The sequence below is a fragment of the Fragaria vesca genome, linkage group LG6, assembly GCF_000184155.1.
Source record: "Fragaria vesca subsp. vesca linkage group LG6, FraVesHawaii_1.0, whole genome shotgun sequence".
NCBI lineage: Eukaryota > Viridiplantae > Streptophyta > Magnoliopsida > Rosales > Rosaceae > Fragaria > Fragaria vesca.
Window position 1 is genome coordinate 33,455,183 of NC_020496.1, and position 16,484 is coordinate 33,471,666.

The 16,484-nt window shown below is 39.1% G+C and overlaps 3 protein-coding genes and 1 pseudogene across 3 annotated transcripts; 2 read left to right on the forward strand and 2 right to left on the reverse strand.

Moving 5' to 3' along the window:
• The first annotated feature begins 765 nt into the window (after positions 1–765).
• Positions 766–2,805, forward strand: LOC101297179 (disease resistance RPP13-like protein 4-like). The gene has a single exon (XM_004306162.1). The coding sequence runs from the start codon at positions 766–768 to the stop codon at positions 2,803–2,805; it is 2,040 nt and encodes a 679-aa protein (XP_004306210.1).
• A 201-nt stretch (positions 2,806–3,006) lies between these two features.
• Positions 3,007–6,706, reverse strand: LOC101313039 (metal tolerance protein C2-like). Its single transcript, XM_004304310.1, has 10 exons — positions 6,294–6,706; positions 6,086–6,194; positions 5,922–5,961; positions 5,394–5,470; positions 4,793–4,881; positions 4,105–4,174; positions 3,929–3,967; positions 3,695–3,845; positions 3,522–3,611; positions 3,007–3,384 (listed from the first exon to the last, which is right to left on the reverse strand). Exons 1-10 carry the CDS (start codon positions 6,676–6,678, stop codon positions 3,283–3,285), a joined length of 1,152 nt encoding a protein of 383 aa, XP_004304358.1. The 5' UTR covers positions 6,679–6,706; the 3' UTR covers positions 3,007–3,282.
• A 599-nt stretch (positions 6,707–7,305) lies between these two features.
• On the reverse strand, positions 7,306–10,642 carry LOC101313330 (nudix hydrolase 23, chloroplastic-like). The gene is made up of 8 exons (XM_004304311.1): positions 10,205–10,642; positions 9,598–9,729; positions 8,829–8,905; positions 8,518–8,653; positions 8,298–8,420; positions 8,129–8,187; positions 7,833–7,900; positions 7,306–7,536 (listed from the first exon to the last, which is right to left on the reverse strand). Exons 1-7 carry the CDS (start codon positions 10,472–10,474, stop codon positions 7,840–7,842), a joined length of 858 nt encoding a protein of 285 aa, XP_004304359.1. The 5' UTR covers positions 10,475–10,642; the 3' UTR covers positions 7,306–7,536; positions 7,833–7,839.
• Positions 10,643–14,961: 4,319 nt separating this feature from the next.
• LOC101297475 lies at positions 14,962–16,226 on the forward strand (annotated as a pseudogene).
• Positions 16,227–16,484: the final 258 nt, after the last annotated feature.

Here is a 16,484-nt window from a genome sequence, read left to right on the forward strand (position 1 = left end):
GAGAGAGAGAGAGACTGAGCAATACTGATTGTAATATATATAGAGGTAGGTAATCAAAAAATCAGATTGTTGACGATTTGAATTGACAATTGTGTAAGTGATCAAAGCTGACTATCCATACATATCTTTAAATCCCTAGTATGGCAGAGAAGTGTTGACTATAAACTCGATCAACATTTAAGAGGAAATACTCTCATTATTCTTTCCCACAGATAGGTTTTCTGATTTCATAGTTCAGCTCCACTACCCCCTTCAGGTTTTTCTTAATCTTTCATCTTCATTTTCATTTTATGCTCGATTGTTGGTTTGTTAATTACTAATTTGGTGTTCCAGAACTTTCAATTCTTTTCTTGTGCTAATACATGACTGAATGTGGTAATTTGTTGTCAATGTCGTAAATCTGGTTTATTTGAATTGTTTTTAGTTCAAATGGAATGAGTGCATTATGCAGATCTCAGTATCATAAACTACCCCAATAATTCTATAACTAAAAGGAAAAGAAAAGAACCACTGCAATAGCTAGCTCAGATGTTGATGGACTTAACAAATTCTGCCAGTTAATAAATTAGTTACTTGTAGCGGTCTAGTTTATTCCAGTGAGCCACTCATCGATCAGATTTGTAATCATTCTCCTATCTAATTCGGTTTGTGCTTGATTAGTGTTGTCTTTTGTGTTTGATATACAGATGCATTATGGCTTGTGTTAGTGTAATCTAGCTTGCATCCAACTTATAAGTTTACTTGTTTTCTTGAAGCTAGCTAGCAATGAAGTCTTCGTCTAGTCTCAAATCCAATTCAAACTTGGAAAAAATCTTGACCATTGAGGATGTCAGAGAAACCCACATTCCCTCACTCCTCAATAGCCTCTCCGAGGCCAAGCGTTACCTTTCTGAGACCCACGCAGACAACAATGAGGCAGGGAAAATTTCCACTGAAATTGAAAAGCTTCGTAAAGACCTCATTTTCATCAAGCAAGTTTTCACTGGACTGGACACTTTGGGAAAAAGCACAAGTGATCTTTTCAAGGTTCTCCTCGAGCACAGCCTAGACCCGCTTTTGGAGCGAGGAACGCAGACTCGCTACCACGAGTCGCTTGAAAAGCAATTCAAGCCAAAGCTTGGAGTGCTTGCTGAGGTTATCATCAAACTGAAGCTCCTACTTCCATCACCGCACAAACTGTTGTTGGATAGGTCCAATCCTTTTCTACTGTCCAGCATTCATTTGGGTGCAGGCAATCGTCTCAATCAATTGCTTGGCTTACACGCAAGTGAGGTGTTCTATAATAGCCAGGCTTTTAATGAGTTCCAGAATGTTTATAACAGTCTTGGTACTGTTACTACAAAGCTGTGCTTGCTGTGTTTCGCTGTGTTTCCGGCTAATGAGGTTCTAAAGAAGAAGCGTCTGGTACATTGGTGGGTCGGAGAAGGCATCCTCTACCCTCCGGTGGAGGAAATTGCTGATGGAATATTTGAGGAGTTAACAACTAAGGGCTGCATTGAACCGGTCAGGAAAAAGAGGAGATCAGACCCGCATAGTTTTAAATTGCACCCTCTAATTCGTTCAGCAGTGATTCGGATGGCCAAAGAAGTCGGATTCTTACAATTTGATGACAAAGGGAGACCAACAACTGAGTTCTCAAGCTCTTATCGGGCTTGTCTTGTGAGTGGTTGTCGTCATCTGGAATTGGTAACTAAAACCGATATGGAATTAGAAAAACTGCAGACTATATTCAATGTGAACGAGTCTTATCCAAATTTTTCCAAAGTGGAATGGTCCAGGTTGAAGAATGTGAAGGTTCTTTATCTTGGAAGGTGGCACAGCAGGGCTAAACATCACATTGAAGTAGTCGACATCGATTTCTTGAAAGGGTTGATGTTTATGACACGTTTGAGGTTTCTCAGCCTCCGAGGAATATCAGGGATCATGGAGCTACCTGATTCATTATGCAAGCTTGTTTGTTTGGAAATCTTGGATCTTGGAGCATGTCACAATCTAGAGGTGCTTCCGGAGAAAATAAGCTCGCTTAAGAAGCTCACACACTTGGACATGTCCGAGTGTTACTTGCTGGATCGTATGCCTAAGGGGATCGCATCGCTCTCAGAACTTGAAGTTCTTAAAGGGTTCATAATTGGTGATCACAGGCATAACACTTCGTGTACTCTGCATGATTTGTCAGAATTGCAAAAGTTGAAAAAATTGACAATCAACACAAGCAGGGAGGATTTTCCCAAGGAAGAAGAGCTAACTGTCTTGCAAGGATTTGGTTCACTTCTAAAGCTAACAATAGCATGGGGAGGAGTAGACTTCCTTGCTAACCGCCAGGAGAAGCATAGTAAGCAACACAGAGTTGGAGCACAACCTAAAACAAGCACGACAGATGCCAGAGGGGGTATCAGAAAAGAAGATCATGCTAATGGTGTTCAAAATGATGTGCGCAGAATTCCGGCAAGGTTAGTAACCTCGAGGCGAGGGGCTACTCAGGAACATTTCAAAGTACTTGAGAAACTGGACTTGCAATGCTACCCTCATATGAAAGCACCAAGTTGGTTGGCGCCTGGAAAGCTCGAGAAGCTGAAGAAACTCTACGTTAGAGGGGGACAGCTCCAAAGTCTAGGTCAAGTTCAGGAGAGTGAGAAGTGGACAGTTGAGATGTTGCGTCTGAAGTTCTTGAGTGAACTAAAGTTAGATTGGAATGAACTCCAGGCAGCATTTCCAAAATTGAATTATGTGGAGAAATTTAGATGCCCTAAGACCACTTTCTTCCCCTGCAATGAGAATGGAATCTGGCTGAAAACTGAAAACTGAAAATTGTGGCCAGAGCAACAGGAAATTTCAGTGTGATGCCTTTTGCATGTCACCATTGCCCGATATTGTATGCTTTCCTTTATTAGATAAAACCGTGTGATTTCTATATTCTATTCTGAGGAAGAAATTAGTTGTTTTCAAATAAAATAGCATACTATCATACATTGTGATAGAAGTTTGCCAAGTTCAACAAAGCTAATGCTACATTGAAGAAGATACTTTTCTTCGGCCTAAACAATGCTACAATGAAGGAGAATGAATTTGATTGCACCATATTACAATGACATGGATCCGATCAAATTCCTCTATAACAGGATATTTGGTTTATCTTGTACAGGTGATGCCATGATCTAAAACAACGTGAGAACAATCTATATCTGAGGCCTTACCAAGAAAAAAAAACAAATCTATAACTGTGATTCCAGTTTGATATCAGCTTTAACAACAAATCAATGCATAAGCCAGAGACAAAAAATCTCAGACATGATCAGCTTGCACTGCCAAATCCTGTATTCCCAAATCGTGGTACAAGCCATGCACCAATTGAAGAACAGGGCGATCATCTATCCCTTTCTTGACCTGTTTGAATTAGCATCATCAGCCATTAAAGGTGGAAAATTGTTACCAGAAAATGTAAACAATTGTACATAATAGACTGTTTAGCCAAACTGCACGCATCTACATTCACTGAACATAGATGATTTTTTAGTATTTACCTGTAACGAGAGTGAGCCAACAACATGACCAGGAACTACCTCCCAAAATCGAGCCTGAGAAACTTCAGAAACATCTTCGCGGGCAGCAATCTAAGAAGAATATAGAATAAGTGATGCTGAAAATTTGGAAAAACCATTTACCACTAAAGCTTCTTATATAATTTAAACACAACCTGTCGCCAGCATTTGCTCAATGCTGAAGTTGGAACATTTGGTGGTGCCATTTGGAGCAGAATACCTCCAGTTGCTCTAAAGAGTGGCATTACAAGCATAAAGACTACAACTGCAACTAGTCCAAAACACAAAACTTCTGCATTCTGAACCCTGCATATTAAAAGCAGATCAGGTGAGGTAGACAAATCAACAAGGAAACACAAAGAGGTAGGTAGAAAGGAAGCAGTATTTACCCAAGAGACAGAAACCAGGATGCCAGTATCAACCCTGCACTGGGAGACATATACCACACCACATTCAGACGGAAGTTTACATAAGAGAGAGAATATAGAGAGCATGTGGGGGGCAAACATAGGCAATTACTGTGGAAAGACATGGAGGATGAAGGCAAGAATAGAGAATATTCTACCTGCGTATGGAATCTGCGAGAACGTGCAGACAAACTGAGTGGTTGTTCATATCCTCGGCATTCCTGTAAACTGCAAGACATATGTATGCCAAATAAGAAAATGTACAACAGGGTAAAACAACTCTTTTTTTATTGTTACTCAATTTAGATACCATAATCCACTAAACATCTCATCTTCAGATGTTCATACCCTCCTTAGTGCTCAGAATTATTGGTATTCAACACATACTGATAACATCATATGCATTCGCTAATACCTTCCTATCACTTCAGTGATAACTGAGCTATGATATATATCGATTATTAAATCAGGATACACAGGTACGCATGTATCATAAAGAAAAACAGAAAGTATCCATGTCAATCCCTAGATAACAACATGTATCACTGAGGCTGAGGTATATTAAGGAATACACAACCAAAGTTTTATTCGGTTACTTTCACATCGCTAAGCCAAAACTTTTCAATCAATGTCAGGTACTTATCAGGGTCTTTGTTACAAGGTTTAACCTAGTTGCACTAGCACTGATAATATACTAAGCCCATTATGGGTAATCTTTTATCCAATCAAAAATGCCATGACATGCAATAGAGTCAAGTAGGTCTCAAAATCAACGAAAATTCATAGATGCCAGGTCAAGTCACAAGTTGGTATCCACAGAATACATAAACTAAGTTGGAAACTTACCAAGATTGATACGAGCATAATTTCTGAAGAACCAAACACCAATAAGATTCACCAGTAGATTTGTCACTGCCGAAACAATCAAGTAATGCCTATAACCAGAAAAGTAACATATAATAAATCATCAGAAGGAAATCCTAGAATCAACGAGGAAGCAAAAGAATTATATGATGGAAGTTCATCTACTGATGTTTACATATACAGAGAAGATGATGAATTAGATAGATTGGCCCACAAAAGAACCAAGCACAGAAAAGCATATGCACATGCATCTAGTCATTGTCACACGCCTCAGTTTCAGTTACACATACATATCAAACACGTGAATCTAGACACGCTTTTGCATAAAAGACAAAACAGCTTTATGTTGTGTCCCAATCCGAAACAGGCATCTGGAGTCTCATGAAATGCAAAGTTCAAAACAAAACTGAAAGCAAATAAAATGGTGACACAAGAATGATCAAGTGTATATGGAAAAATACAACTTCATGAAGAATCTAGTTCAATTGGCACAAAATTGGAACGAGCACAATTTTTTCAGAGGAACAAGTACATATAGATGCAGTAAATTTTCAGATCATTATAGTTCGGATGACCAACTTACTTGTGTTCAGATTCATCCTGTATGAATGCGTGAAGTGCTTCTACAGCCAAGGAGAAGGACATAAACAAAAGAAACAGCTGTCTACATGTGCAGCAGAATCAACACAAAGTCCACATATTAGCCGAGGATGCATGAAAGCCAATATAACCAAAAGAGAAAAAGGAGGGAATCTCTTCCAATACAACCAACATAGATCTTTAAGAGCTCAAAAGGTGAAAACAAATGTGGCAATTGCATAATGTAACCATGAAAACATTATAATCAAGTTAAATAATGGCAATTGCATAGCAAGTAATGATAATTTACAAATTATTAGTTAAGAGATTATACTATGAACCTTAAAAATGAGACAATACCTAGAAAAGGTGTGCCTACAAAACTAAACAGCGTTGTAAGACAGGAGTAAACCCGTCCAAACATATTATCCAAACCCTAATACACAAACTGCATAGCTTACCATGCAGAAACAAAGTTTCCAGATATATTACAAAAGTATGGCACGAGAGAAAGGAAATGTGAAGTACTTACAGCATTGGTAAAAGCTGACAAAACTTCAAGCCTCTTGTACCTGATTCAAACAGCAAAAGCGAAAACACAACCCACACATTACTCTCAAATCCGAAACATCCCTTTAGCTATCAACAAAAACAATCCACCATTTCCAGTAATAATACAGACATAACAATCCTCACCCGTAAGTGTAGATTCCATCAGGCTTCTTTCGAGAAGCCGCCATCGCAAACAGCGAAAAGGTCAACAGCCCACACCCGAAAGTCAAATGAAATGCATCTGACACCAAACCTGAAAAAAACACACCACACAGAAAAATCAAACCAAATACAACCACATCACAAAACTACCGAGGAAAAAAATACTTAACGCATCACGATTTCTACGAACCTACACGTCCGGTGAAGAGTCCAATACACAACTCGGCAGTGGAATACGCCACGTTGAGCGAAATCAAGAGAAACAATCGCTTCATATACCGATTTCCGGACCTGAGGATCCGAAAAACCGATTCGAATACAATCAGAAAGGTCAATTTCTCGGCGGAAACTCTTCCCTGGCCGAAGAGCTTGTCGTTTCCATCGGAGTACGCGCCGGGCGGGACGTCGATGCTGGAGACGCTGCGGGACAGGAAAGGCGTGGTGGCGGACGACGAGTCGTTGAGGTTGATGGAGGCTTGGCGGGAAAAGGCGAGCCTCCGATCGGTGGCGCCGAGTCCGAGACGGTCGGAGCTCCATGGAGTCTGAGGGTTTTTGAAGGAGTTGCTCTGTTCCATTGGAGTTGGGAGTTTTTCTGTTTGGAATTTAGGGATGGGATTCAGGTCTGAGATTCATTTTTATTTTGGAAAAGTAGTTGGAGAAGACTCAGAGTCGAGTAAACGGTCTTCAACTGTAGCAGAGACTTGTTTGTGTCTGATATGTGCTACCTGCCGTCTGATAGCTCATCACACGGCTGACAATGAACCTGGTAAATTTACTAAAGTTCTATTTACCAACAGACCAGTTTACTGCTCAGTTTCATGTTTACGTAAGTTCAAGCTTGAATGAAAAGCTTGTACGTACTGAACATGAGAATCCGCTACATATATAGCAATCAAATGTATATGTTCTGTACAAGCAGATAAGTAAAAGCTGATGGACAAAAAATTTCACTCATTTTTGAATAGTTCATGTTATTACAATTTGGTTCTCTACATGAGGAGTCAGAAATGAGAAATTTGACACGCAGCTGGAGAACAAGTAGAACCATCCTCTTCAGCTGGAGAACAAGTAGAACCATCCTCTTCAGCTGCTCAAAGTATGCACATCAACTGTTGCTGATTCAGTTGGCACTATGCAGAATTCGGAATAGGAGAACAAATATTAAATGCCTATACAACAGATTCTGGAGTTGGAGATGCTGGAGAACAAGTAGAACCATCCTCTTCAGCTGCTCAAAGTATGCACATCAACTGTCGCTGATTCAGTTGGCACTATGCAGAATTAGGAATAGGAGAACAAATATTAAATGCCTATACAACAGATTCTGGAGTTGGAGATACGGAATACCATTTCTCAACATAGATTACACCCCTGACTCCACCAATGTGCTTACAGTTTCAACTCCATTTATCAGACCAGCTGGGTTTGGAAACCTTCAAATAGTGACATTATGAAAATAAATAATGCGGGTTTATCATTGAGAAGTACAAGAGATGAAATTGAGATGTTAGGCTTTATAAAACATAAGGAAATTTATGTGAAAGAGATTATGTGAGACCAGAACAAATACACGGCCCCATCCATAACCACAAGTTTGATTTAAAGGAGCACACTAACCCATTACTTCCTTACTTCCAGGAATCAATCAAATGGCATTACACTGACATACTTGTAGGGTGGGGAAGGGAATACAAAAACATAAATAAAAAAATTAAAATAAAAAACTTACCATCTTGTCAGGACTGCATATGATAATCCAAAGTATATGCGTTAATGTCAGAAGGACTTGTGCCAGGCCTGAAAATAAAAATCATGATTGAAGAATACAACAGCACTCTCTACTCAGCATTGGAAGATTTAAATCAACCAAATTTGAACTACTCACTAATGCCTAATTCAATCTAGATGTTGTTGGACTATATTTGTCCTTTACATTGCCAATGAATCATTTTTATCTTTGTAGAACACATAAGCCGCAAATGCTGCAGTCATGTTATACCTGGAAAACCAATTAACTGAAAATACCTTTTATTAATGGTTCCATAGTGGAACTTAAGCTTCCCTGCCTTCACATCTTCAATGTACTGCAGTCATAAACCCATAAGAGATAAGAAAATGTGAGAGAAGATAATATCTAGTAATTGAATAGATGTTGAAGGACGAAGAAAGACCTTACCAATTTTAAAGTAACTACCATTGATGAGAATGACAGAGAATCAAATGGTATATCATCAAGTGCAAACAGTCGGCATTCTGATGATTCTGGACCTGGTGAAAACTGGGGTTTTTTCAGCCTTGCTAAGAAAATTACGTAGGTCTGCTCAAAGAAACACAAAAGCATCTTTACCAACTATACAAAATCTTGAAAGTGAATAACGGAATTCTATATAAATAAATAGAAGCTCCCCGCCGACCTGGCCGATAAGAGGTATGTCCAATTGAGCAAAAGGGGATACAACTTCAACTTCTGCACATGCTTCTTCCCAGGTCTCCCTGATTGCTCCTTCGGCAGCTGATTCCCCAATTTCTAGGTAACCTGCTGGAAGAGTCCTAAATGACAAAAACCAACTATTACCATGATGATGAACCTCAAGTACAAGATGCTACATTCGTTATAACAAAAAGTTGCTAGTACCCCAGGTTGCTTAGACATAAGTTCTTTTCCAAAAAGGCCCAAATCAGTTGGCCCTTCAAAATTAAAAGCTTTATTTGTTAACAAACATACCAGAGGCCATACGACGGTTGAATGTTCCTCTTGCAAAGTAGAACCATGTTATCATGCTCAATCAGACATCCCACGACCTATAAACATCAGTTCAGCAGACAATATCAAAATATGATGTCACATTTGAAAGAAAACAAACTATTCAAAATGTACACAGCACAACTCTTAGGGACCAAAACAAAGATTGAGATAAGGTTTTGAACATCACTATGCATGCAACATTCTAAAACCATTTCTGTCCGTTATATTATAATTTGTTTCTTCTAGGTTCCACATTTTTTCACATTTATAAAAGTAAAACGAAGCACACCAGACCGATTAATAATACTATAACTAGACTTGTAACAATAATATGTAAGTGATGACCACACATGCATTCAATATCTATTACAGATTTACAGCATAAGATCCTAAGAAGCAATGCTGAGTTGAAAACCAAGGTAGCTCTTGAAGTATAAAATTGTTAAGTTCATCAGTTAAAGAAGTGAAGGAATAACATAGTTAACCTTCATTTTCCACAAGACTACTACACGATATCCTACGTAGGAAAATCGAGACAAAAGCAAAACAATAGTCTTAGAATATCATATCTGAGATTGTTCAACTCCTATTGACTCGCACTAGTGTAAATCCTAATAAACAGACTGCACAACTGTACACCCACCCAAGATAAACAAAACAAAAAACAAAAAATTACTTATTCCTGGATTAACACATATGCATAACTCAATGAAATTTCCATTGCAAAGTAAACGCTTGAACAGCATACCATTTTTGGGTTCTCATAGGCAATCCTATCACAAACTGTGCAAATAGCTCTGACTTTCTCCTCTCCATCAGGTATCTCATGCTTTGTTGCACCACCGCACCACTGGCAGAAATTTATCTTACGAGCATTCCCCTTCACAGTAACAGAAACTAAATTTGTAAAGGACATCTACACATGATACAATAAACAAAATTCAAAAGCTTAATATGCAAGGTAAATTGTGTTCCTAGACTAAAGTAAGTACAGCAATTGATGCGAGTGTCTGCTACGCTTCTATATAAAGTTGTTTGGTGGCGTATAATAGCCAAAACAGCTGATCTTAATGGAAAGCATGTAGATGAAGACTTGATAAAGAAAAGCAGCAAAACTTTCACTACTAGAACTTGAAACGCATGATATCAAAAGGGACAATCTTTAATAAAAGATGCATCCCAACTCAACTTTGCAATGAAGATGTCTCAACCAAAAGTTCCCCTATTTACAAACAAAACAAAACAAAACTTGTTCAACCTCAATAGATAGCACAAACCCAATTCACTATAGCCAATCAAGATTCTCTATCAAACATTCAATTACCCTGAATTGAATAAACAACAAAGCCACTTACAACTGACTGAACCACAGTTGGTGAAGAAGAAGAAGGGGCAGATGGGGTTGACCCGGAATGAGCCGAGGACATACTGAAAGCTCGGAAACGGGTCCGGCGAGCTGAGTGTTCCGGAAATAACAAATGGGTTGCTCTCAAAGAAGAAAAAGAATACGAAAATGGTTTGGTGGAGAGGGAAGAAATGAAGGAGAGCCTACAACAAGTGGTTCTAGTAGTTTGGGGCTTAACCAACCCAGATGAACAGCCCAAGATCTGTATGGTTTTGAGCATTATATGATTTACTATCAGGGATTTTGAGACCAAGATATTGAGGAACAGAAACCGAAGACAAATTGGTACACAGAGAAAGAAACGAATTCAGAAACAGAGTGTGTGTTCCATCATCGGTTTTTGTTTAGATGCTATCGCTTTTGTTTTGTCCCTACGGAGTAGTGTCCCGCGTTTACTCGGTCAATTTGCGCGAGTTTTATCCGACTTATCCTTGGTGGTCTTAGGAGACGAAGTGTTTTTCCATAATATGTCCCGGGGCAGATTAGTCTATGAGCTCATAAAGTTTTTACTTGTATCATTTAATCTTGATATAGATGAATGAGTAATGATACATACCAAATTTTTTCACTAAAGATGAATACCAAATGATGTTGCTCTAGCCACACCCAACACCATTGGTTTGATATATAGGTGACATGGATCTTCTGTTTAACTGAATAACAAATTAAAAAAAAAATCGAAATACTTTAATTTGCTTCTTATTTAAAATCTGAAACCCTAAAGTAAATAAAAAGTTTTTAAGTCACAAACTTAGAAAGTAGATGAGCGTTTGGTTTGCCATAGTCCAAACTAGTGTTCGAGTGCTTACCATGATTCGGGTTGCTGCATCTCCGAAGGAAAAAATTGTTTTATCATCTAGTTGTATACACCGAAGTCACGATGTCAACGATAACGATTAAAAGTCGATAAATTTTGATCGTGTATAGATTTATTTTATTTTTTTGGTAATCTAGTTGAAGACGTCAATCGTGTATAGCTGAAGTCTATGCAATTAGGCTCAAACCCAGGAAAATCTGAAGCCATCATAGACATGGTAGAGTCTCCCAAAAAAAGAGTAACATCACTGTAAGTGTCTATCTCTGCCCACTTACGATGATAAGGCATCCAACTTGAAAATTTTGAATCTTATTGTATCACGTGGCCGATGTCGTCCATGACGAACTTGCATATCTAAGAATGATCAACAGTCCTTTACCATCACTTGACTGCAGCATATTTCTCTTCAATAAGCCCACAAGTTCTTCATCAAAACTTTCTGCAACGATCGGCATATGTTAAATTGAATTGACTAGTAGTTATGTGACTTATGTCACAAGAAAAAACTCGGTTTAGAAAATCAAGGCCAGGGTGTATGGTGTATCTTTAGCATTAACATTTTGATAATTCATGCATCAATATAAGTCCATCTTGTATCTTCAATATGATCGGTTGGAATGGGATTTTTTGAAGAAAATCATGTTGAGGATGGGATTTGCTCCTACTTGGGTGGACTTGATTATGCATCGTCTCTCTATTGTTAGGTACTCTTTTTTTATTAATGGAGTGCCTAGGGGATTTGTCACTCCCCATTGAGGATTGAGACATGGTGATCCCATCTTACCTTATTTGTTTATGTTATGTGCTGAAGGAATATCGGCTTTGATTTCTCAGTCTGTTGCTCAGGGTAATTAGCGTGGTTTGCAAGTCTGTGATGGGGCTCCCATGATCAGTTTGCGGATGATAGTATGTTGTATGTTAATGCTTCGCGGGACTGTATTGTGATTCGGGATATTTTATCTACTTATGAGAGAGCGCCTGGTAAATGGGTGAATCTCCAAAAGAGTAGTATTGTGTTTAGCGAAAGTGTTGCATCTCCGATTCGGCAAACATTAGCAGATTGTTTGGGTAAGCAGCAGGTTGACAAGCATGACAAGTACTTGGGCATTCTTCTCTTAGTGGGTCGGTCAAAAAATGACACTTTTGCTTATATTAAAGATAACTTGTCTAAGATTCTGACGACAGAAGGTCAAAACTATTGAGTGCTGCAGGTAGGAAAATTCTTATAAAGGTAGTGGCGCAGGCTGTGCCGTTGTATACCATGAATAACTACCTACTACGTCAACATTTGATTCAGGAACTACACCAATTGTGTGCCCAATTTCGGTGGGGAGGAACAGATGAGAAAAAAGGTATGCATTGGAGAGCATGGGATAAGCTTTGTAGACCGAAAGCAGAAGGAGGTATGAGTTTCAGACACCTATTTACTTTTAATCTTGCAATGTTAGCCAAACATGGTTGGCATTTGATACAAAACCTAGATTCCCTTCCGAGCAGATTACTGAAGCTATTTACTTTCCACATTCTAATTTTTGGAATGCTGAGTTGGGTAACTCTCCGTCATATGCATGGAGAAGTATCCTAGAGGGAAGAGACGCTCTGCGATATGGAGTCAGGAGACAGATTGGAGATGGACAATGAACAAGTGTTTGGTTTGACCCATGGTTAAAAGTTGTTGATCTGAAGCATTATTTGTCTGACGAAGCTACCATAGTGGCAGACCTTTTTTGCAATCCAGGTATGTGGAACATCCCACTACTTACTGAGTTATTCCCAGTTTAGATTGTAGAAAAGATTTTTGCTCCACTTATTAGTAATCGAGGGTACCAAGATAGATGGATTTGGGGGGAGGAAAAGAAAGGAAGGTTCACAGTCCGTACAACCTATCATTTAGCTAGGCGTCGAGTATTGGATGAGCATTCAATGGTTTCTACCCTAGTTCCACTCTATGGAATAAGTTATGGACCACCTAAGTCCTAGAGGAATTTAATATATGTGTGTGGAAAGCTGCTTCTAATATTCTACCTACACGAAGTCGAATTAGTGAACGCGGTATTGACATCGATACCCGATGTCCATTTTGTGAGGAAGAAGTAGAATCACCTTTTCATACACTTCGTGATTATGAACATGCAACCTCTTTTCTACAATTGGCAGTGATCCCGCAAATGCAGCGATCCCGCAAATGCAGCAAGCCTCACTTGTTCATGATTTGTTAGTGGCTTTCTCTTCTATACACCAAAACTCTTTTAATACTTTGATGATGAGTATGTGGGCTATTCAGTGTAATCGAAAGGCAAAAGTTTGGGAGAATGAGGTAAAACAAGCTTATGAAGTGGTTCCTATTACTTTGGGATGGTGGGAAGACTTTAAGGCTACCCATTTGTCGACAAGGCTGCCAAGACAACTTTCAGTAGCACATTGCCAACGTCCCACTACAAGTTATGTAAAACTAAATGTAGATGCCTCTTTTCATCATCTAGATAACACTACTAGTCTAGGTGGAGTTTTCATAGATGATACAGGGAGTTGTCTTGGTGTTTTCTCCATCTTCCTATATCAGTCAAACTCTCCAAGCCATGGAAAACTTCTGGCTCTCTTGGAAGGTGTCCGGTTGGCCAGAGAACATGGTTTTGTTCCTCTTTTGGTGGAAACAAATTGTCAGGTTTTGGTGGATGCTGTCAACACGGGGTCTATGGATGGCTCAAGAGTTAGGATTCCTACTGAATGATCTCAGGGATAGTTTATTACTTGCCTCTTCTGCAAGACTTAGCTTTGTCAGAAGAAATTCTAATAGAGTTGCACATGCCTTAGCGCAGATAGCGATACAGAGTAGAACTAGTATATGTATTTCATCTGTCTCTCCTCAGCCTGTTGAGGAGCTTATTTCTTCCGAATGTAATGATCATTGATTAATGAAGTTATTTATCAATGAAGTTATTCCATTCTCTCAAAAAAAAAAAAAGTCTAATAAAATCCAACCGACAACGATCTACATATATGACCATAACGATCCAATTTTTGCATTTGAGACTGGATCGGCAGAAATGATAGCCTTGTAAACAAAACATTCATGATAATTAGTCTTATTTTGTTCATCATACTAGAGGGGGGAGTGGAGGAAGGGCAACATATGAATTTCCTCTTAGGTCTCCTCCTTATAACTCGACATAATTTATAAAGGCTGCAATGAAATTCTTTTAGAAAACCTGCAAAAAAGTGTGTTTGGCATTTTCAATTGCAAATCAATTCATCATGTCTCATAAATTCTATCTTTCCTCTTGACCCAAATAAGTTAAGAGCATTGGAACTGAGAGCTTGTAGACTATCCTTGGCTACAAAATTCCACGACCTACAAACATCACTAAACCGCACAAAGTATGATAATGCCGGTGATCGATGTAAAATTGAATCCAAGAGGTTATCAGGCATTTCTGCCGAATCTAAGGATCCCATAACTTGACATCTACAATAAGATGGATCTAATTGTAAGTTCTCAAATATGAGGTATTAGGTACGTTCTCAAATTTGAGGTTAGGTAGAAAGGGAGTACAACCTTTCTTCTTAATTAGAGCCTTTGGAAGATATCCCATCCCAAACAAGTCCTTCCTTTCTTGCTATTCGTTCATATATTTAGTCATACATATTTATGACACGTTTATTAACTTAGAATGAGAAATATTATGAATCGGAATCAATTAGAATAAAAGATGGAATGAATTGGTATGAGAATATTTCGTTTCCATTCAGCTGTTTATTACTTACAGTACACTTCTTCTTCTTTGAACTAATTTCAGTGTACTCTCATCAACTTTAGGTCAATCATCATGTTAATCATTTTTCTTTCAATTTCATCAAAAACACCCCTTAACTCTTAATTTTCATCAGCCATGTCCAAGTCTCCGTTTTCCATCCAATTCATCCGTCAAGTGACGACGTGGCATCAAGAAGAAAGACAAATTCCGAAAATAACCTTTCTGACTATTTTCCTCCCATATCGATGCACATCCTTGTTCCCATCACAACCCCCTAACCTTAGTGATTTTGGTGGGATTGAAAACAACTTGTCTATTTTGCCATTTTTCTGTGGGCCCAACGACTTCAAATTTACCGGCTCTGCGATCAATCGGGTTCTCTGGACACCTTCCGGCAGGCTCATCACCGGCTCCCAAAACGGCGAGTTCACTCTTTGGGATGGCCTCTCGTTTCGCCATGAATTGACCCTTGAGGAGGCTCATGATCATTCCATCAGGTCCATGGTGTGGAGTTTTGAACATGAAGACTGGATCTTTGGTGATGATGGGGGATGCATCAAGTACTGGAAGAGCAACATGACCAATGTGCTTGTCAAAGAATCTGCTCAGCAGGAAGCCGTTCGCGACTTGAGCTTCTGCAGGACTAAATTTGAAGTTCTGCTCCTGTTCGGATGATACACTTGTTAAGGTCTGGGATCATGAAACGTGCCAAGAAGAGAACAGATTGACTGGCCATGGTTGGAATGTCACCAGTGTCGACTGGCACCCTACAAAGTCTCTGGTAGCCTCTGGTGGGAAGGACAGTGTTGTCAAGCTGTGGGATGCTAGGACAGCAAGAGAGCTTTGCTCTTTTTATGATCACAACAGTTGGGTGAACTCTGTCAAGTGGAACCAAAACGGTAACTGGCTCCTCACAGCTTCCAAAGATCGGCTCATCAAGCTTTTATGACATAAGGTCTATGAAGGAGCTCGAATCATTCCGCGGCCATGGCAACCAAGTCACTGCTCTAGCGTGGCATCCTTTAGATGAATGCTATTTTGTCAGTGGGGGTGGTGATGGATCCATCTTTCATTGGCTTGTTGGGGATCAAACTCCCCAGGTTGAAGTTCCTAATGCACACACTAGCAACGACTATAATAACAGTGTGTGGGATCTGCAGTGGCATCCTATGGGTCATATGCTTTGCAGTGGCAGCAATGATCGCACTACTAAGTTTTGGTGTAAAAGTAGACCTGGAGATGAACCTAATATGAATGAGAATCAAAGTGTTGGTGTTCCAAATTCTGCTTTTGCTGCTCCCATGTCCTGCAATTTTCCTTTTACATTGAATAAAGGACTATCATCACTTGCTTCTAAGAAAGAAGGATTCATTATTCCAGGTCTTGGAATTGCTATCTAAAACAAACATAATTAATCTTTGCCATTGACAAAGAAGCAAGAAAAAAAGTAATCACCTTGGCCACTTCAAACAAGAAGATACAAAGAGAGAAAACCAAATTAATCACATTGGCTACATGCCTACATCACACTAGAAAATACCACAACAAAAAAAAAAAAAAAAAAAAAAAAACGTACCGGTGGGGATTCTTGAACTACGAGTGGCCTTGATCCCTCCTAAAGGGTATGTAGACAACCCATTCAAATGTCCGGGTGCAGC